The sequence below is a fragment of the Leptodactylus fuscus genome, chromosome 8 (genome assembly GCF_031893055.1).
Source record: "Leptodactylus fuscus isolate aLepFus1 chromosome 8, aLepFus1.hap2, whole genome shotgun sequence".
Lineage (NCBI taxonomy): Eukaryota > Metazoa > Chordata > Amphibia > Anura > Leptodactylidae > Leptodactylus > Leptodactylus fuscus.
The window spans coordinates 19,582,807-19,605,916 of record NC_134272.1 but is presented as its reverse complement, the minus strand read 5'-3'; the positions used below and the strand labels follow the sequence as shown (position 1 = coordinate 19,605,916).

The following is a 23,110-nucleotide window of genomic DNA, read 5'->3' as shown; positions in this document are numbered from 1 at the left end:
CACTTCTCACGTGTCTCCCCCTAGAGGGCCTGAAACTCTCCACCAGGGACGCTACCGGGTCCCTGTTTTTGTAATTTATTCTCTTTTCTCTTTTATATCCCGCTCTTTCCATGTGACTCCAGTATCCCCCGCTCATAATGCGCATCGATCAGTCAGGTTTTTATTATTTTTAATTTTACTTTTTTGGTAGATAAAGCCACAGACGTCTGCTAATAAAACGAGAAAAAGATTAAAAAAAAATGGAAAGATGAAAGAGTCCTGTGGTCTGTTCTGTAGTCTGGGGCGGTGTTATAGTGAGTGCAGCTCTGGGGTATAATACAGGATGTAACTCAGGATAAGTAATGTATATACACAGTGACTGTACCAGCAGAATAGTGAGTGCAGCTCTGGAGTATAATACAGGATAAGTAATGTATATACACATTGACTGTACCAGCAGAATAGTGAGCGCAGCTCTGGAGTATAATACAGGATGTAACTCAGGATAAGTAATGTATGTACACAGTGACTGCACCAGCAGAATAGTGAGTGCAGCTCTGGAGTATAATACAGGATATAGTTCAGGATAAGAGATGAATGATATTGAGCTTTAATACTAAACATGGCTACTCTGCAATGCATGATGCTGTGCTTTTTCTGCAGGAATGCTGCTGCATTCTCTTATTTGGCCACCAGGTGGAAGCACCTGATACAATTTACACCCAACAGGAGCTTTTAAAATATCCAAAAAATTGCTTCATTAAGGTGTGTGTATGTGGGGGGGCTGTTTATTTAAAACTGGAGCCTTTAGTGCTAGCAGTAGATGTATAGGTTCCCTGCAGACCATATTTCTTCCCACCTCCTTCCATAGTCTACTGTGGGATGGTATTTAAAGCACCCTGTTCACATCTTTCCTAGAGGTGTGAGGAGGGGAAGTTGACAAGTTCCTGTGAAGTGGGGGGCAGCAGCGAGGATGTGGGGGTGTGAAAACAGATGCTGGGATGAGGGAGGGTGGGGGACAAATGGTGCCTGGGAGGCTGCAGGTGTAAACAGGATGATCCTAATGAGCGGACATGTGTAAGGGACTGTTCTATTGGGGGTCTCACTAACATCTGTCATCTAGGGAACTACAGCTCCCAGAATGTTCTGGCGATAGTTATAGACTGCACGTTCACTTCACAATCCAAGTCCTTTTTCTTTGCGTTCCAGTACAGTCAGAGCACTAATGGTGCCTATTTTGGCTGTCAGCCAGATTTAGTCACACAACACGGGGTTAACGTCTCACTTTAATGCAAAACGAATAAAAACAAGTAAATCTGATAAATAAAATACAAGAATAGACGGAGGGCGGCGGCATTCCAAGACGCACAAGGTGAATGCAGGATTTGTCCGCTGTTGTCAGCCAGTCGTCTTTGTAGGCAACAATGGCCCTTTAAATCCGGCACAGTCTCCATAGAACAGTAGTGATGGTGTGCGCCTTAATAAGTACAAAACGTTTATCAAAAATATATTCTATACAACAAATTATGGGTTAAATCTATCATCACAAATACTTTCCTTTTACTGTAGTCACATCCAAAGCTGCATCTGCTTTTCTGCTGGCTGGATTTGGCTATTGAGGTCATATCTACCATGGTGGAATTTCGTACAGGGAAGAAGCAAGGAAATTTGTGCGTGCAGCTCTGGATGTGAGTGGAGCAGATAAGACATAATGTAACCGAAGATAAGAAAAGTAAAGCATCTTCCTTTTTCCATGTAGAGTCACATACAAATGTGCCAGTCCCCAAGCAGTCCTACTTGGGGTGACATATATGGGGTCAGTAATCGCATTTCTGCAGCAGCTTTCTTGTAGTCTCTGGCAGAGATATCCCATGACGTCCAATATCTTGGACCCTTGAACACCGGTCGGAGGTACACGTCTCTTACGATCATATCCAGCCTCCCCCAGAATAGATGCGCTGAATCTGGGGACCAGAATTAGGAAGGAAATGCTGGAATCGGATGTCAGAGTTTTTGGGGTATCCTCTGATGCCCCCTTCTTCTTCTCGGCCTGGTGCTGGAATGGCGCAGGAGGAGGGGCCATAATCCCCTGGGCAGGCAATGTCCTGCCCGTAAAGTCTGTACTCTGATTGGCTGTTGTAGAGCTGAGGGGGCTCCGGAGGTGCTTGGAACGTGGCCGGGAAGCGCTGGAGGTTGGAGGGGCGACCAATCCCTTGGGCCTGGGATTCACTTTGGCTGTCCATGGAGAAGAGTGTAGTGTTACGGTTCAATATTTTAAGGGTGTGTACATTGGTATTGCTCCAATAATAAAATAGAAATCTACCATTTTGTGTATGCAGCTGTGATGTAAATATAAGTGTCTCCATAGTAACAGACTACAGACAAACCCTATGTGTTGTCCTATCATGCAGCAAATTGTATTTTAATACAATAAAATAGGACTATGACTGATCTGCACAGCGGCATTCAGTAGAGTTGTACTCACCATGTGTACATGCTGCCATCTTGGCCGGCTGGTATCTCTGTGTAGGCCTGGCTCTCTGGTCGCATGAAGTTGTCAGTAGGTTGGGGGTTCAGCTCCAAGCTGGCTGCTTGATCCTGATTGGCTGTGATTGGGACTGAGGATGGGTCTGCTGCCTCACTTGTGGGGGGTGTTGGGTTTGGTGGAGTGATTGGGTGGAAAGAACAGTCTGGGCTGGGGAGTGGCAGAGCAAGAGCCCCTCCTATATCCAGGGTGGAGTCACAGGGTCCTGTATACAGCGGCCTCTTGCACTCAGCTGTGAAGGAGAAAATAACACAGTAGATGGTGAATAATGGAGGGTAGGCATGTGCAGAAATAAAACAGGTGCTAGGCATGATGGCCGCCATATTGCACACCTCACATTAGTACAAAGAGAGCCACAGCTCCACCTGCAAGGACTACTCTGGGATAAGACTTAGACATAGGTGGCACCAACCTGGCGGGTACGGCTCCTGCTCCTCCTCCTGATCTGCACTTGCCAGTTTCCTTTTCACACGAACTGAGCGATCCCTGAAAGAAAATATCGGATTAGATCAAATATAAGGTATATACCTCACCACCCGCACATTCAGCGTCTCCCACTTGCACACCACCTCCTCGCCATGCCCTGTTTCTGTAGGTTTCTGCCAAGGTTCCATTCTAGGACCCCTCCTGTTCTCTATCTACCTCCACGGTCAACTCATAGAATCTCATGGCTTTCATTACCATTGCTATGCTGACGACACTCAAATATATCTCTCTGGACCAGATGTTACCTCTCTATTGGCCAAAGTGCCTAGTGGCCGTAGCCTCCTTTCTCTCCTCCTGCTTTCTCAAACTCAACATGGAGAAAACCGAGTTCATCATCTTCGCCACACTCCATACGGCCCCTCTACCTGACCCATCTATCAAAGTTAATGGACCCAGGTTTACCCCTGTCCTACGGGTCCGCTGCCTCGGGATAACCCTGGACTCTGACCTTCAAATCGCACATGTAAACCCTCAACACCTCCTGCTGCCTCCAACTCAAGAACATCCATCAAATCTGCTCCTTCGTCACCCCTGAAACCACAAATATGCTAGTCCATGCCCTCATTATCTCCCGCTTAGATTACTACAACACCCTTCTCCATTGCCTCCCGGTGAATACTCTCGCCCCCCTCCAGGTCACCTTAAACTGTGCTGCTTGCTTAATACATTTCTCCCTCTGTTCTTCATCGGCCGCTCCCCTCTGCCAATCCCTTCATTGGCTACCCGTTGCCCAGCGAATAGATACTAATGCTGACATACAAAGCCCATCCATAACCTGGCCCCTCCATATATCTCTGACCTAATCTCCCGCTACCTGCCCACGCGCAACCTCCGATCCTCCCAAGACCTCCTGCTCTGCTCTGCTCTCATCCGCTCCTCACACAACCGTCTCCAAGATTTCTCCTGTGCATCCTCCATACTCTGGAGCTCCTTACCAAGACATATAAGACTAATCCTCACAATCATAAGCTTCAAGAAGGCCCTGAAGACTCACCTACACAACCTCCAATAACACTACTGTCACCACACCACCACCTGAACGGCCTCTCCCCTCACCTTCTGCTGGCATAACTTCTGATCTACACATCCCAAGCTGGTGCCATAACCTCTGATATCTATCTATCTCCTATCTTTCTTTCTTTCTTTCTTTCTATCTATCTCCTATCTATCTCTTATCTATCTATCCATCCATCCACAATAAAAAGATGCTGTAACCTTTGTTCTATATGCCATAAACTTTCCCACCTCTTATTCTTGAGTCCATCTTCCCTGAATCCTTTTGCAAATGGATTTGTCTGGATCTTAAGTTGTGTTATCTGCAAGGGACAGGAAAGATATTAAATGTGACAGAATCCCAAATACGTCCCCGATCTCCAGCAAACAGAAAGTTATTGTCGGCCAATTTGGAGGCCAGGCAGTACAGTCTATTTTCACCCAGTCACCCTGAGAGTAACCAATGCAATTCTCTTCTCGTAGGATTTCCATTAATTTCTATGGAAAAAAGATGTTGATCAGTGTGCACTGACACTAGGCCAACCCTGAACCCCCACCATATTCTCCAAGATATGCCTTTCTTTTACCGACCTTCTCATTCTGGTACGCTGTGACAGTCAGGAATACCGTCTCTGGGAAGGTGAAGGAGGAGCAGCCACCCCATCGGCGACTGAAGACATCCTGGGCACGGACAATATGGAAACGCGGCTGATAGCGATGCATGGAGTGCAGGATAATCTGGAGGAGGAGGCAAAAGTACAACATAATACGTGAGTAGGAACCCCATAATGGGTAACAACTGCTATAGTTGGTGACCACTGTGATGGCCACCATATTCTTTACTCACATGACCCATCTGGTCCAGGGTATTGTTGGTGAGTTTGATCTTGTGGAAGGAGATGGGCTGCTTCATCCAGTGGGAGCCGGGCGCTGGAGAATCGGGGTGGATGTAGACTCTCTCGGGTAACCTCGGCTCGGCCCGTCCGCTTGGCTCCCAGTGATCTTCCTGCCACTTGTATCGGGAATTGTCCACTGGGACTATGTCAGCGAGTAGGACGTATTTACCGTCTGGCTCGAGGCCACTGACGCTGACCTTACACTGAGGAAACATTCTCCTAGAAGAGACGCAAGGAGTAAATGAAGAAACGAGGTGGAGACAAAATGGTGGGTACATGGCAACAACATTGGGTCATCCTACTATCATTCCAGGCACCAGTACTAAGCCCATGTCGTAAATGGGTGCCCTATAAATGCCCTCACTCGCAGAAATGAAATCACACCCTATAGCATATTTGTCAACACTCCTGGGAAGGTGCAAGAGGCTCCTGAAGTAAGGGGAGCCCTCCTAGACTCCTGGAAGTGCTGGCAAATCTCCTAGGCCCGGGAGATAGTCTATGTGAAGTGGGCATTGTATGTACCAGTCACTTCATAAAAAAGGGAGTGGGCAGCTCATTTTCACACTTGCGACACAAAAAGGGGGCACATTATGTCTCTAGAATGGGCATTGTCTCATGGGAAGGGGCGCTTAGCCTATCTGACACACCGTCCTTCCTATGCAACTGCCAGCTAAGGGTGCTTTCACTCGATGTAACGTGCCGCGTGATATGTCATGTATACGGCGTGTGAGAGTTTGCGCGCCGTAAACGCTCCCATTGATTTCAATGGGAGTTAGGATCGTATACACTGCGTTATTTTGCGGCCGCAAATTAACACGGCGTATATGGTCCTAAGTCCAATTGCAATCTGGATGCGTTTATGACATGCAAACTCTCACACGCCGTATACGTGCCATATCACGCAGCACGTTACATCATGTGAACGCACCCTAAGGGTGAATTCACACTGAGTAAACGCTAGCTTATTCTGAACGTAAAACACGTTCAGAATAAGCGGCGTCTAAAGCAGCTCCATTCATTTCTATGGGAGCGGGGATACGAGCGCTCCCCATAGAAATGAATGGGCTGCTTCTTTCACTCCGTGCAGTCCCATTGAAGTGAATGGGGAGTGCCGGCGTATACGGCAAGCTCTGCTCATGCCGGAGCGTACACGCCGGCACTCCCCATTCACTTCAATGGGACTGCACGGAGTGAAAGAAGCAGCCCATTCATTTCTATGGGGAGCGCTCGTATCCCCGCTCCCATAGAAATGAATGGAGCTGCTTTAGACGCCGCTTATTCTGAACGTGTTTTACGTTCAGAATAAGCTAGCGTTTACTCAGTGTGAATGCACCCTATGGTTGGCATATATGCTCTATAGGGCCCACTGAGGGAGTAGAGGAGAGAGCCCCCTGGTGGATAGGGCACGTCTCAGCACCTCCTGATTGGCTTGTTAGTGGCACATTTTTGGGGACAATGTAACCCTCCATCGTTCCATCACAGAAAAGACCTAATTCCCGTATCTTAAAGGGCCAGAAAGACAATTTGGGGCAGATTTATGAAACTATCTAAAACAAAAACTGCCTTTTTGCCCATAGCAACCAATCACAGCGCTGCTTTCATTTTGTATTCTGTGTACGCGGTGATGGGTTGCTACAGACAACAAATCCGTTTTTCTTTCCGTCATTCTCCCGCCTCGGCTTTCCTCACCTTCCAGACTTTGTGATAATCATTTCGGTTCCTATGGCGTGGAATTGTTTCCAGAGATCTTGGTTTTCAAGGGTCATCTTCACGTTTCCAGGGAGTCGGGGCGCCTCACAAGGGGGCTGCGGCTGGCCAAAGCTCAGAGCTGGACCCGGGGGCAGGGAAAGGGGTGTCAGAGGTGCTGCTCCCAGAATCCTTTGGGAAGTATCCAGCGCGCTAAAGAGGCCATCATATCGCTGACTGGGTGGGACCTCAAGTTCTGTAGGAACAGACAGCAATGAAAGTAACATGGCATACAGAATGTGGACCCCCACATAGGTCCTGGAGTTGGCCTCTCATGCATGGGTATCTACATGGACTGTTTTGTTGTCAGATGTCTGGGAAATCTGGGTGACAACTGGTGACGCTTCTGTTCTGGGAAGCAATATAGAATAGCAGTAAGGAATAATATGGTCGGCTTGGTCTCACAGGCCTCAGGTCGTTCACAAGCTGCTCTGCTTGACAAGTAGATGCTAAATGGCCACCATGTCCTGCTAATTGGATCCCTGCAGAGGGTTATGGTAATAACCACGAGAACCTTCCCCACCGTCCCCCCCCCCCGCCTCTCCCCAAATAAACCTAATACAGGCCAGATGTCCGGGAAGCACCTGAACCTGAAATGGCACATCCAGAACCCCAATAAATAGCGACATTCACAAAACAAGTCACATACCAACTACTTCAATACTAGAGAACATCAGACCAGAACCTCAAAATGTACAGTGGACCACAAGGACATGGAATAGAAGACTGTCAAATACAGGATAACCCTATATTCATGGCCTAGAACCCAAATCCTGAAGATGGCCCTAAAATCTCTGAACTATAATGGAACCAGACACTCAGATATATAGGCGTTCCAGAACTTCAGAATTATACAGGACCCCAGTAATATACAAGACCCATAAGAGTACCACAGTCTCAGAACTATACTGGACCCATAAAACCCTATAAGTACAAGAACATCAGAACTTTCCCGGACTGATAAAATACTAAAAATACCAGAACTGTACAGGACCCATCCAACCATCAGAATACCAGAACCTCAGACCTACTGGTCTGGACTGGACTTGAAGAAACACCAGAACCTTCCATTGAGACTGAACCAGCTTTGTTCTCAGGCCACCAAAACCACCTCTATACTGAACCAAGGAACACCATAGCCTCATAACTTACTGCATCCACAAAGACCTGGGTATAATGATCTGTCACTCGGTATGATGGGACTCAGGTGCTCAGGAAAGGCATCTCGCCGCCATATTCATGTAGAAGAAATTCCCGGCACTCAATAGGTTGAAGAGAAATCACGTATTTATTAAGGGCATCCAAACATAAACGTTTCGGTCAAAATATGACCTTCATCAGTATACGGATGCAGAGAAAGGTGCACTTCGGGTGTATGGAGGAAGTCCTATGATTCTCTTCAACCTATTCAGCGCCGGGAATTTCTTCTATATGGATCCACAAAGAGACCTCAGAACCTCATTACTGTATTGGATCTACACAATTACCAAGAGACCAGAACTCCTCTATAATACGGGAGCAACATCGACTTCAGACCAGAAGAACTCCACTAATATACTGTATCTTATATAGTGGTACATTACAACTAAACCAGAACCACAAAGATGGAACCTCCGATAACATTAGTCCAGGGCCGGCAAAATATTGTAAAACACAATCCCACACAGAATTGACCATACCAGAACCTTACCAGAACCTCAGAACATTCCCTTAAAAGAACACAGGACTTACAGGTCCAATTCCATCAAAACCATCATCAATATCAGCAGCTCGAGGATCCAAATATCTCAGGACCACCAGTAACTGACCACCAAATTCCTATATCCCCAGAGCAACTTAAAATATGAAACCTGGAAAGTATGGAGAAGCCTGCTACCCCAAGATTCTTTATGGCCCATAACCTTAGTGTGATCTTGACAGAACCAAATGGATCCAATAAGGACATGGAACAGATATCATATATCATTTCAGATACAATCCTTGCTTATTGACAGATGAACTCCATTTTTGGGTTGAGACCCACCATCACTTATGGAAAAAAACCAAGTCCACGGCTCGATTTGAGACAAATTAGTCTGACCAAGATCTGAGTCTCACTGAAACATGGCTGACAGATCTATGGGATGCCAGTCCAAGGACTGTCTATAGCCACTCAAGGCCACCAGACACCCATCTTATATCTACTGCACGAATGAATGTATGATACAGAATTTATCTCATGAAAACCATGAGGAACTTCAAGAGATGCCCCAGCATCTCCAATTTAAGCCTCCATACAAACATACATACCTGGGTATCTGTAGGGTTCATGGTGCCCACTGGTAGCAGGGTAATTTGGCGGCAGGGCATGGGGTGGTCTCACAGCATAGGATGGTCCATATTGCTGGAAAAGTTCTGAATGGTACATGGTTTGTAGGATCGGAGTATGAGCTTCATGAAGGTCCAGCAAGAAATGAGGCAGAAGATGAGCGTGTCCTTCTCATGGGGGCAAGCACTAGTGTGAGGGTAACACATGGATTCTTCCTTAAAGTCCGCCCTATACCTTTTGATGTGGGACCCTCCTGCTAGGTGAGAGGAGGCTGCTGGGGGTAGTCTCTTCACACATTAGGACTGAATTAAACTTTATTAAGGGTCTTTATGGCCATTCTGAGCTTCAGTTTGACCAGTTGTCAGGAAATGCAGAATTCAGGGAGAATGAGGAGGAGGGAATGGGAGCAGACTACATGGGGGGGCTACATGGGAACGGAGATAAGGGGCTCATAATGAACTTGATATTACAGAACCTTCTGCAAAGAGAAGAGGACTGCATTATTACATATCCTATATATGGCCAGACAGTATCACATGTAATAGGTTTGGATACATCAATTCAGCAGACTACATCACACAGGATGTATTAAGGGTAAGTTCACATAGTTTTTGGTCAGGATTTTGAGGCTGTATCCGCCTCAAAATCCTGACCAAAAAGATGGCTCTCATTGATTTCAGGAGTTTTTTTCCGGGAACTGGAACAAGCCGAGGCGAGGTGCTCATTCTTCAGGCCGTTTCGCCTCACGTTTCGACCTGAAGACACACCCTCCTCCGGACTAGGCCCGGTCATTGTGCCTAATCCGTAGTGGAGTGCATCGGCTTTCAGTCGTGGCTACCTGTTTTTTGGACTGGAACCTGAGGCAGCCTCCGCTTCAGGTTCCGGTCCAAAAAACCCCGTCTGAACCCCGTCTCTGCTGACAGACCCTACCACACAGGTTTTACTTAGATACACTGGTTCTGCAGAATGTATTGCACATAATAGGACAAAATAGAACAACTCTGCAACAGTGCCAAACAGAATAAGATGAGATACACGGCCCGGAGGCAGTATCACACATGATAGGATTACATACACAGCTCAGCAGACAGTATCACACATGATAGGATTAGATACACAACCCGCAGGCAGTATCACACATGAGAGGATTAGATACACAGCTCTGCAGACAGCATCATGCATGATATGCTTAGATACACCAGCCATGCATACAATATCACACATGATAGGATTAGATACACAGCTCAGTAGACAGTATCACACATGAGAGGATTAGATACACAGCTCAGCAGACAGCATCACACATGAGAGGATTAGATACACAGCTCAGCAGACAGCATCACGCATGATATGCTTAGATACATCAGCCATGCATACAGTATCACACATGATAGGATTAGATACACTGCTCAGGCGATGTTGTTGGCACCCTGACACATTCCCCTGTATATGAGGAAGTTTTTATAATGTCTCCACCTGTCCTGTGGGGGATATGCCCTCTCTCGGGCAGGTGGTGCGAGGTACGGTGTTACACGCTCCTGATTTCTTGCTCATTTTGTGCTTCATTACTGGCGGTTTGTTCACCCCAGGCCGTCCTGTGGTCATGCACTGATTGGGAAGCGAGGGGTTAATCATGGTAGTCAGGAGGGGGTTTGCACCTACATGTCAAATGAGTACAAAGGAGTTGCTCCGAGTCTGCACCCACATGACACCTGGTTATTAGGGACATCTGTCAGACATGTTAGTATAAGCGCTGATGGGGGTGAATGGGGACTGCTCTACTGGGGTACATTCTGGAACTCTTCATACAATACGGGGTAACTAAGCTTACCATGTGTGATACAATCTCATAGCACCCAAATCACTACATTCCCATCATGTAATGTTCATGAGATTCATGAAATCACCAGATGAGCCGCTGTATCTAAGCTGTGTGACATTACCAACTGAGCTTTGTATCTAATATTACCTTTTATTATACTGTCTGCTAAACCAGGGGCATAGCTGGGCAATCAGGGCATGTGCCAAGGAGTCAGAGGCTCCAACAAGCCACTTTTAAGTATTTAGATACAGAGTAAGGGCAATGACACGAACCAACCAATAGAAAGCCTAGCCATGTATCCAATCCTATGATATGCATGTACTGTATCTAAGCATATTATAAGAGATTCTATCTTCTGAATTGTATTAAAGCCAATGATGTGTGATACTGATGTATACAGTGATGTTGCATACCTCCCAACTTTTGAAGAACTGAAAGAGGGACAAAATGTGTGCGCGGCAAATTTAGCCCCGCCCACTTTTGTGTTGACTCCGCCCACTCGATAATTTTTCATGTGCCCGCACACAGTATAATCCTCCTACAGTCACCCGTAAATTATATGTCCCCCCTCTATCTCTCCCCCAGTTTCATATACACCCTTCATCTGCCCTCAGTTTCATGTCCCTCTTCCATCTCTGCCCCCAGATTCATGTCCCTCCATCTCTGCCCCCAGATTCATGTCCCCCCCATCTCTGCCCCCAGATTCATGTCCCTCCATCTCTGCCCCCAGATTCATGTCCCCTCCATCTCTGTCTCCAGATTCATGTCCCCCCATCTCTGCCCCCAGATTCATGTCCCCCCATCTCTGCCCCCAGATTCATGTCCCCCCATCTCTGCCCCCAGATTCATGTCCCCCCATCTCTGCCCCAAGATTCATGTCCCCCATCTCTGCCCCCAGATTCATGTCCTCTCCATCTCTGCCCCTAGATTCATGTCCCCCCATCTCTGCCCCCAGATTCATGTCCCCCCATCTCTGCCCCCAGATTCATGTCCCCCTATCTCTGCCCCAAGATTCATGTCCCCCCATCTCTGCCCCCAGATTCATGTCCTCTCCATCTCTGCCACCAGATTCATGTACCCCAGGGGTGAACCTAGTCTTTGTGCCGCCTGAGGCGGACATCAGAAAGCCGCCCCCCCCCCCCCCGGAGGAGGGGGCGGAGCGGAGGGGGTTGAGCCGAGTGGAGGGGCGGAGCCAGCGGAGGGGCGGAGCCAAGTGGAAGGGGCAGAGCGTAGGGAGAGGATCGGAGCGGAGGGATCGGAGCGGGCGGTGTTAACAGGCAGAGAGCAGGCAGAAGACCTGCTCTCTGCTAAGCGTGAGGGGCGGCCACTGGAGCAGCGCTGCGTCCACAGGGCTGCCCCAATCCACCGCTCGGTGACGCTAAGCCAGTCCAGCTTGTCCTGGACTGGCTTAGGACGTCAAAAATGCCGCCCCCCCCCCTCCCGGAGCCCCAGCATAGCGCCGCCTGAAGCCCTGAAGCGGTCGCTTCAGGTCGCCTCATGGGAGGTGCGGCGCTGATGTACCCCCATCTCTGCCCCCAAATACATGTCCCTCCATCTCTGTCTCCAGATTCATGTCCCCCCATCTCTTCCCCCAGATTCATGTCCCCCCCATCTCTGCCCCCAAATTCATGTCCTCTCCATTTCTGCCCCTAGATTCATGTCCCCACATCTCTGCCCCCAGATTCATGTCCCCCCATCTCTGCCCCCAGATTTATGTTCTCTCCATCTCTGCCCCCAGATTCATGTCCCTCCATCTCTGTCCCCAGATTCATGTCCCCACATCTCTGCCCCCAGATTCATGTCCCTCCATTTCTGTCCCCAGATTCATGTCCCCCCCATCTCTGCCCCCAGATTCATGTCCCTCCATCTCTGCCCCCAGATTCATGTCCCCACATCTCTGCCCCCAGATTCATGTCCCTCCATCTCTGTCCCCAGATTCATGTCCCCCCATCTCTGCCCCCAGATTCATGTTCTCTCCATCTCTGCCCCCAGATTCATGTCCCTCCATCTCTGTCCCCAGATTCATGTCCCCACATCTCTGCCCCCAGATTCATGTCCCTCCATCTCTGTCCCCAGATTCATGTCCCCCCATCTCTGCCCCCAGATTCATGTTCTCTCCATCTCTGCCCCCAGATTCATGTCCCTCCATCTCTGTCCCCAGATTCATGTCCCCACATCTCTGCCCCCAGATTCATGTCCCCTCCATCTCTGCCCCCAGATTCATGTCCCTCCATCTCTGCCCCCAGATTCATGTCCCCTCCATCTCTGTCCCCAGATTCATGTCCTCTCCATCTCTGCCCCCAGATTCATGTACTCTCCATGTCTGCCCCCAGATTCATGTCCCTCCATCTCTGCCCCAAGATTCATGTCCCCACATCTCTGCCCCCAGATTCATGTCCCCTCCATCTCTGTCCCCAGATTCATGTCCTCTCCATCTCTGCCCCCAGATCCATGTAGTCTCCATCTCTGCCCCCAGATTCATGTCTCCACATCTCTGCCCCCAGATTCATGTCTCCACATCTCTGCCCCCAGATTCATGTCTCCACATCTCTGCCCCCAGATTCATGTCCCCTCCATCTCTGCCCCCAGTTTCATGCCGTCCCCGCCTTCATCTGCCCCCAGTTTCACGTTCCAACTCAGTGTACACATTACACTTACCTTCTCCTCGCTCCCCCGCCACTCTCTCCGCGCCTCTCTCTCTCTCTCTTGCACACAGTTGTAGACATGATGTGACGTCATCACATCGCGTCTACACAGCCAATAGCCCGGAGGACGCGGCAAAGCAAGGAGCTGAACTGTCACAGCTCCTTGCTTTAGCCGCGTATGTATTCAACTCAGATCGGGACATAGCTCCCACCAACCGGGACCGCGGGACACGTCACCGGATTCGTGAATGTCCCGCGGAAATCGGGACGGTTGGGAGGTATGCTAATGTAGTGATGTCACAATACAGGGATAATACACACAGTGATGTCACAGTACAGGGATAATACACACAGTGATGTCACAGTACAGGGATAATACAGACAGTGATGTCACAGTACAGAGATAATACACACAGTGATGTCACAGTACAGGATAATACACACAGTCATGTCACAGTATAGGGATAATAAACACAGTGATGTCACAGTATAGGGATAATACACACAGTGATGTCATAGTACAGAGATAATACACATAGTGCTGTCACAGCATAGGCATAATACACACAGTGATGTCACAGTATAGGGGTAATACACACGGTGATGTCACAGCATAGGGATAATAAACACAGTGATGTCACAGTACAGAGATAATACACACAGTGATGTCACAGTACAGAGATAATGCACACAGTGATGTCACAGTACAAGGATAATACACAGAGTGATGTCACAGTACAGGATAATACACAGAGTGATGTCACAGTACATGGATAATACACACTATGATGTCTCAGTACAGGGATAATACACCCAGTGGTGTTACAGTACAGAGATAATATGCACAGTGATGTCACAGTACAGGATAATACACACAGTGATGTCACAGTACAGGGATAATACACACAGTGATGTCACAGTACAGGGATAATGCACACAGTGATGTCATAGTACAGGGATAATACACACAGTGATGTCACAGTACAGGGATAATGCACACAGTGATGTCATAGTACAGAGATAAAAAACATAGTGATGTCACAGTACAGGGATAATGCACACAGTGATGTCATAGTACAGGATAATACACACAGTGATGTCACAGTACAAGGATAATACACAGAGTGATGTCACAGTACATGGATAATACACACTATGATGTCACAGTACAGGGATAATGCACACAGTGATGTCACAGTACAGGGATAATACACACAGTGATGTCACAGTACAGGGATAATGCACACAGTGATGCCACAGTACAGGGATAATACACACAGTGATGTCACAGTACAGGGATAATGCACACAGTGATGTCATAGTACAGGATAATACACACAGTGATATCACAATACAGAGATAATACACACAGCGATGTCACAGTACAGAGATAATACACACAGTGATGTCACAGTACAGGATAATACACACAGTGATGTCACAGTACAGAGATAATGCACACAGTGATGTCACAGTACAGAGATAATGCACACAGTGATGTCACAGTACAGAGATAATGCACACAGTGATGTCACAGTACAGAGATAATGCACACAGTGATGTCACAGTACAGGGATAATACACACAGCAATGTGACACTATAGGGAAAATACACACAGTGATGTCACAGTACAGGATAATACACACAGTGATGTCACAGTACAGGGATAATACACACAGTGATGTCACAGTACAGAGATAATACACACAGTGATGTCACAGTACAGAGATAATACACACAGTGATGTCACAGTACAGAGATAATACACACAGTGATGTCACAGCATAGGGATAATACAAACAGTGATGTCACAGTACAGGGATAATACAAACAGTGATGTCACAGTACAGGGATAATACACACAGTGATGTCACAGTACAGGGATAATACACACAGTGATGTCACAGTACAGGGATAATACACACAGTGATGTCACAGTACAGAGATAATACACACAGTGATGTCACAGTACAGGGATAATACACACAGTGATGTCACAGTACAGGGATAATACACACAGTGATGTCACAGTACAGGATAATACACACAGTGATGTCACAGTACAGAGATAATACACAGAGTGATGTCACAGTACAGGGATAATACACACTATGATGTCTCAGTACAGGGATAATACACACAGTGATGTCACAGTACAGGGATAATACACACAGTGATGTCACAGTACAGGATAATACACACAGTGATGTCACAGTACAGGGATAATACACACAGTGATGTCACAGTACAGAGATAATACACACAGTGATGTCACAGTACAGGGATAATACACACAGCAATGTGACGCTATAGGAAAAATACACACAGTGATGTCACAGTACAGGATAATACAAACAGTGATGTCACAGTACAGGGATAATACACACAGTGATGTCACAGTACAGAGATAATACACACAGTGATGTCACAGTACAGGGATAATACACACAGTGATGTCACAGTACAGGGATAATACACACAGTGATGTCACAGTACAGGGATAATACACACAGTGATGTCACAGTACAGGGATAATACACACAGTGATGTCACAGTACAGGGATAATACACACAGTGATGTCACAGTACAGGGATAATACACACAGTGATGTCACAGTACAGGGATAATACACACAGTGATGTCACAGTACAGGGATAATACACACAGTGATGTCACAGTACAGGGATAATACACACAGTGATGTCACAGTACAGGGATAATACACACAGTGATGTCACAGTACAGGGATAATACACACAGTGATGTCACAGTACAGGGATAATACACACAGTGATGTCACAGTACAGAGATAATACACACAGTGATGTCACAGTACAGAGATAATACACACAGTGATGTCATAGTACAGAGATAATACACACAGTGATGTCACAGTACAGGGATAATACACACAGTGATGTCACAGTACAGGGATAATACAAACAGTGATGTCACAGTACAGGGATAATACACACAGTGATGTCACAGTACAGGGATAATACACACAGTGATGTCACAGTACAGGGATAATACACACAGTGATGTCACAGCATAGGGATAATACACACAGTGATGTCACAGTACAGGGATAATACACACAGTGATGTCACACTACAGTGATAATACACACAGTGATGTCACAGTACAGAGATAATACACACAGTGATGTCACAGTACAGGGATAATACACACAGTGATGTCACAGTACAGGGATAATACACACAGTGATGTCACAGTACAGGGATAATACACACAGTGATGTCACAGTACAGGGATAATACACACAGTGATGTCACAGTACAGGGATAATACACACAGTGATGTCACAGTACAGGGATAATACACACAGTGATGTCACAGTACAGGGATAATACACACAGTGATGTCACAGTACAGTGATAATACACACAGTGATGTCACAGTACAGGGATAATACACACAGTGATGTCACAGTACAGGGATAATACAAACAGTGATGTCACAGTACAGGGATAATACACACAGTGATGTCACAGTACAGGGATAATACACACAGTGATGTCATAGTACAGAGATAATACACACAGTGATGTCACAGCATAGGGATAATACACACAGTGATGTCACAGTACAGGGATAATACACACAGTGATGTCACAGCATAGGGATAATAGGGAGCTACAGAGAGGGAGTGACCACAGACTATAGTTCCCATTTAATTCAGTAGCGTGATCCCTTTTAATGTCTCTCCATAGAATATCACTCATGTATAGTGTCATTTTATCTGTTTCATCTGGACACAGCAATGACTAGTGACTCCATCATGTCTACATTGTATCTGAGGCTCATATTAAAGCATATGCATATATTCTGAAATCTCTATTATAATCTGCAGTTCCTGCCACTCCTAGGGGGCGCTCTTAGGCTACAGACATTTAATGGATATGAAAAACTAGCACAAGTAGCTTTCCCAGAAATGGTTGAATTTTAGAGCAGGAGATAATGCCAGGACTTCAGTACAAGGATTATATTGTATAATAATAATATAATAATAAACTTTATTTATATAGCGCCAACATATTCAGCAGCGCTGTACAATTTGTAGGGTTCAAATACAGACAAAAAGATGCATTACAAAGAAAGTCATTTCACACAATCGGACTGAGGGCCCTGCTCGCAAGAGCTTACAATCTATAAATTAATCTATTATATGACAGGAGACAGGCACTGAGTGTGTGTGGGCTTTCCAGCAGACAGGTGGCGCTCTACCTGTACTCACTGTACACCCTCTTAGGGACTTCACACATAATTAGTGACTGTATATTGTATTAGTGCTAATTACTTTATATTATTACCATGACACCCGAAGACATCGCACCCGCTCTGTACAACACCCAGAGTGTGCCGAGATGTCTGAGGTCGCAGCTATGTCTATCTCACCCCCATGTAGATTACAATAAGATCTACGATGTGTTCTTAGTTTATGCCTTATTTTATATCATAAAATTAGATTTCTATGTTGTATGGAGTTTTACATCATTGTTGTCATAAAAATACCAGGGGGCATCATAACCACATGTGATGTAACCCATATCCAATTGGGCTATGTGATGATCACTGCACCACCTTCTATTAATCCTGCTATTATAAGAAGCCGAGTGGACTAAGATCTACCAATGTATTGGACTGGATTACACCTGGTATCTCTACAACTCCAAAATCTGAAGTTGTAGAGATACAACTGGTACAGTCACTGTGTACATACATTACATTACTTATCCTGTACTGATCCTGAGTTACATCCTGTATTATACTCTAGAGCTGCACTCATTATTCTGCTGGAGCAGTCACTGTGTACATACATTACATTACTTATCCTGTACTGATCCTGAGTTACACCCTGTATTATACTCTAGAGCTGCACTCACTATTCTGCTGGTGCAGTCACTGTGTACATACATTACATTACTTATCCTGTACTGATCCTGAGTTACATCCTGTATTATACTCTATAGCTGCACTCACTATTCTGCTGGAGCAGTCACTGTGTACATACATTACATTACTTATCCTGTACTGATCCTGAGTTACATCCTGTATTATACTCTATAGCTGCACTCACTATTCTGCTGGAGCAGTCACTGTGTACATACATTACATTACTTATCCTGTATTATACTCCAGAGCTGCGCTCACTATTCTGCTGGTACAGTCACTGTGTACATACATTACATTACTTATCCTGTACTGATCCTGAGTTACATCCTGTATTATGTTCCAGAGCTGCGCTCACTATTCTGCTGGTACAGTCACTGTGTACATACATTACATTACTTATCCTGTACTGATCCTGAGTTACATCCTGTATTATACTCCAGAGCTGCACTCACTATTCTTCTGGTGCAGTCACTGTGTATACATAAATTACATTATCCTGTACTGATCCTGAGTTAAGCTAGGTTCACACCTGCGTTCAGGGTCTCCGTTCTGTGGTTTCCGTCTTCTGCATGCCAGAAGAGGGAAACCACAGACCGGGTCTGGCCGTGAGTGGCGGTGAGCGTTTTATGCTCTCTGCCGCGAAACCGTTTTTTTAAATCCGGACACAGAGTACTGCATGTCCGACTCTGTGTCCGGATTATAAAACCCGGTTTCGCACCGGAGAGCATAAAATGCTCACCGCCGCTCACGGCTGGACATCTCTCTCACCCATTCAAATGAATGGGTGAGAGAGACTCCTGCAGGTTTCCGTCTCCTGCTCTGTTTTATGCAGGAAATGGAAACCTGCAGTACGGAGAGGAGAACGCAGATGTGAACGAGCCCTTACATCTTGTATTAAACTCCAGAGCTCCGCTCACTATTCTGCTGGTGTAGTCCCTGTTACATCATGGACCATGCCAGGTTGTGTAGAACATTACATTATGGACCATACCAGGTTGTACATAGAATATTATTTTGTGAACCATGCCAGGTTGTACACTGAACATTGTATCATGGACCATACCAGATTCTACAGAGAACATTACATCATGGCCATATCAGGATTTCAATGACATCATGGTCCATTCTAGGTCCTATCATTGATCATTCCAGGTTCTCTGTAGAACATATTTACATCATGGACCATCCCAGATTTTTAATCATTCATGGACCAGGGTTTGTTTTGCTGAGCATTCTGATGAGGGTTGGGAAAAACATAAAGCAGAGATCTGAGGACTCAGGAGTAGCTGGTGTCATTGCTGCTGCTGGGATGGGACACTTGACATTCCCACACTTGCTGCAGCGGTGCAAATAATGACACATGGGGTGTGATGCAGATTAAAGGACCCTGCACACCCAGCAACCTCCCAGGGGAGACCAGGCTCTGATCACAGGCAGGGATAACAAGAGGGAGAGAGAAAGTAAAACACCAAGAGGAAGCTGAAGAGAGAGAACACCAAGAGATCTGAGCAAATGGACAACACTTCTATTGACACAGGCTGCAGGAGTACGCACTCAAATATTTATGGGGCCTACTGCAGGGACGTTCACAGGACATCACCCTAGGGGGAAAATATAGACACGTTGAAATACAAGATAAAAATACAGTACATGACTATCAGTAGTAAAATATTCAAAAAGTCTCTCCCCCCATTTCATACTTGGTATGGTCCAACTAAAAATTACTACTTTTCAAACATTTACATCACGGATATCAATGGTCAGACCTGTCCTGACTAAGATGCGCTGATCATACCTTCATGACCAGAGATCAGTGAACTTCATCTTCTTCATCATGATCTAGTGAGATAATGTCCTCTGACATACTGGGAAACCTTCTTCTTAGAATTATCTGCTCTTGGTGACCTATTCTTCTTGATATTATTTGCTTTTGGTTACCTGTTCTTATTGGTATTATCTGGTCTTCGTTTCCCGTTCTTATTGGTTTTATCTGCTCTTGGTGACATGCTCTACTTGGTATTATGAGCTCTTATGACCCATTCTACTTGGTATTATCTGCTCTTGGTGACTTGTTTTTCTCGATATTATTTGCTCTTTGTGACCCGATCTTCTTGGTATTTTCTGCTCTTGGTGACCCATTCTACTTGGTATTATGTCCTCTTCTTGACAAATTCTACTTGGTATTATCTGCTTTTGGTGACCTGTTTTTCTTGACATTATCCAGTTTTGGTGTCCAATTCGTCTTGGTATTATCTCATCTTGGTGTCCCATTCTTCTTGGTATTATGTGTTCTTCATGACAGTTCTACTTGGTATTATCTGCTTTTGGTGACTTGTTTTTCTTGGCATTATCCAATCTTGGTGTCCAGTTCTTCTTGGTATTATATCGTCTTGATGTCCCATTCTTCTTGGTATTATCTGCTCTTGGTGATCCATTCTTCTTGTTATTATTAATCTCTTGGTGTCCAGTTCTTCTTGGTATTGTATAGTCTTGATGTCGTATTCATCTTGTCTTGGCATTACCCAGTCTTGATGTCCAGTTCTTCTTGGTAATATATAGTCTTGATGCCCCATTCGTATTGTATTATCTGCTTTTGGTGACCTGTTTATCTTGACATTATCCAGTTTTGGTGTCCAATTCGTCTTGGTATTATCTCATCTTGGTGTCCCATTCTTCTTGGTATTACATGTTCTTCATGACAGTTCTACTTGGTATTATCTGCTTTGGTGACTTGTTTTTCTTGCCATTATCCAATCTTGGTGTCCCGTTCTTCTTGGTATTATCTGCTCTTGGTGACCCATTCTTCTTGTTATTATTGGCTTATGGTGTCCAGTTCTTCTTGGTATTGTAGTCTTGATGTTCTATTCGTCTTGTCTTGGCATTACCCAGTCTTGGTGTCCAGTTCTTCTTGGCATTACCCAGTCTTGATGTCCATTTCTTCTTGGTAATATATCATCTTGATGCCCCATTCGTATTGTATTATCTGGTCTTGATGTCCCGTTCTTCTTGGTATTATCTGCTCTCAGTGACCAGTTCTACTTTTAACTTCTTTTGGTGTCCCATTCTTCTTGGAATTATCTGGTCTTGGTGTCCCATACTTCTCAGTATTATCTGCTTATGGTGAAACGTTAGGATATAACCCTGTCCTGGCTGGTCCAGTGGGAAAGTGTCCTATTCATGTGATGCTATGAGGTCCCTGGTGGCCCGCTCTGATACTAGACATGCTATAGTCATCTATTTAAATAAAATCTATTCCTGGTGATCCAGATTGAATTTGATGACTCCTTGATGGTTGAGCACCATATCATTAACCCCTTCATGATCACATTATACAATGTTGTATCCTTGGTGATCTGGTGGTCAGTGTCCGATATGTAGCATCCTTGTCTAAAATGGGTTGGATTCTGTTACACAAGTTGGATCAAGGTTTTTTTTTACCCCTTTTTAACAATTATCCCCCCAAAATGTACTTTGTACAAAGTGTGAGCACAGCCAGGACACAAGCACAAGGAGGCAGAGCAGACGTGGTGGCAACAGCTGGGGACAGTATAAAGGGTCACTTACATTATTGGAGACGGGGCGGACAACAAGGTGTTAATTGAGTAATGATGGAGATTAGGTGAATATAAACATAGAATTAGACTGTGTACAGACAGCGACCCCTCCTCATGCCATGTGCAGGATCACAATGATGCACTAATGACCTGTGCAGTTATAACTGGTGGGGTGACACAAAATCTAGTCACAAGAGCTGACAATCTACAACCAGTGTGTGAATGGAATGGGACATTGAGGGATTTTTGCTTCCCCCTCCTCTCTCAGCCCTATGAGGGTCTCTCCTCCCCCTGTATAAAGCTCTCCCCCTCAGTGCTGGGTGTCAGATCCCACCATGCACTCTACAGGAATACTGGGCTACTGCCTGCCAACCCCACCCGAACTGAGGAGAGACATGAGTGAGTAAGATGTGTGTGCAATGTCTATGTACGGATAGAGCAGAGCTGGAAGTGTTACTGAGCTACTTGTATTCAGATAATGTGGTAGATGCCACCTGCAGTCCTATGTAACACCACAGATAACACAGTGATAACTCTCTATATACAGATAATGTAGTAGATGTCACCTGCAGTCCTATGTAACACCACAGATAACACAGTGATAACTCTCTGAGTACAGATAATGTAGTAGATGTCACCTGCAGTCCTATGTAACACCACAGATAACACAGTGATATCTCTCTATATACAGATAATGTAGTAGATGTCACCTGCAGTCCTATGTAACACCACAGATAACACAGTGATAACTCTCTGAGTACAGATAATGTAGTAGATGTCACCTGCAGTCCTATGTAACACCACAGATAACACAGTGATATCTCTCTATATACAGATAATGTAGTAGATGTCACCTGCAGTCCTATGTAACACCACAGATAACACAGTGATAACTCTCTGTATACAGATAATGTAGTAGATGTCACCGGCAGTCCTATGTAACACCACAGATAACACAGTGATAACTCTCTGAGTACAGATAATGTAGTAGATATCACCTGCAGTCCTATGTAACACCACAGATAACACAGTGATAACTCTCTGAGTACAGATAATGTAGTAGATGTCACCGGCAGTCCTATGTAACACCACAGGTAACACAGTGATAACTCTCTATATACAGATAATGTAGTAGATGTCACCTGCAGTCCTATGTAACACCACAGATAACACAGTGATAACTCTCTGAGTACAGATAATGTAGTAGATGTCACCTG

General features: G+C 45.6%; 1 protein-coding gene across 1 annotated transcript; it reads right to left on the bottom strand.

The window, feature by feature from the left end:
- Window positions 1-1,907: 1,907 nt before the first annotated feature.
- On the bottom strand, window positions 1,908-9,052 carry LOC142216252 (T-box transcription factor TBX6-like). Its single transcript, XM_075283939.1, has 8 exons — window positions 8,935-9,052; window positions 6,589-6,841; window positions 4,851-5,118; window positions 4,595-4,741; window positions 4,256-4,326; window positions 2,937-3,010; window positions 2,465-2,756; window positions 1,908-2,214 (listed from the first exon to the last, which is right to left on the bottom strand). Exons 1-8 carry the CDS (start codon window positions 9,050-9,052, stop codon window positions 1,908-1,910), a joined length of 1,530 nt encoding a protein of 509 aa, XP_075140040.1.
- Between the last annotated feature and the right edge of the window lie 14,058 nt (window positions 9,053-23,110).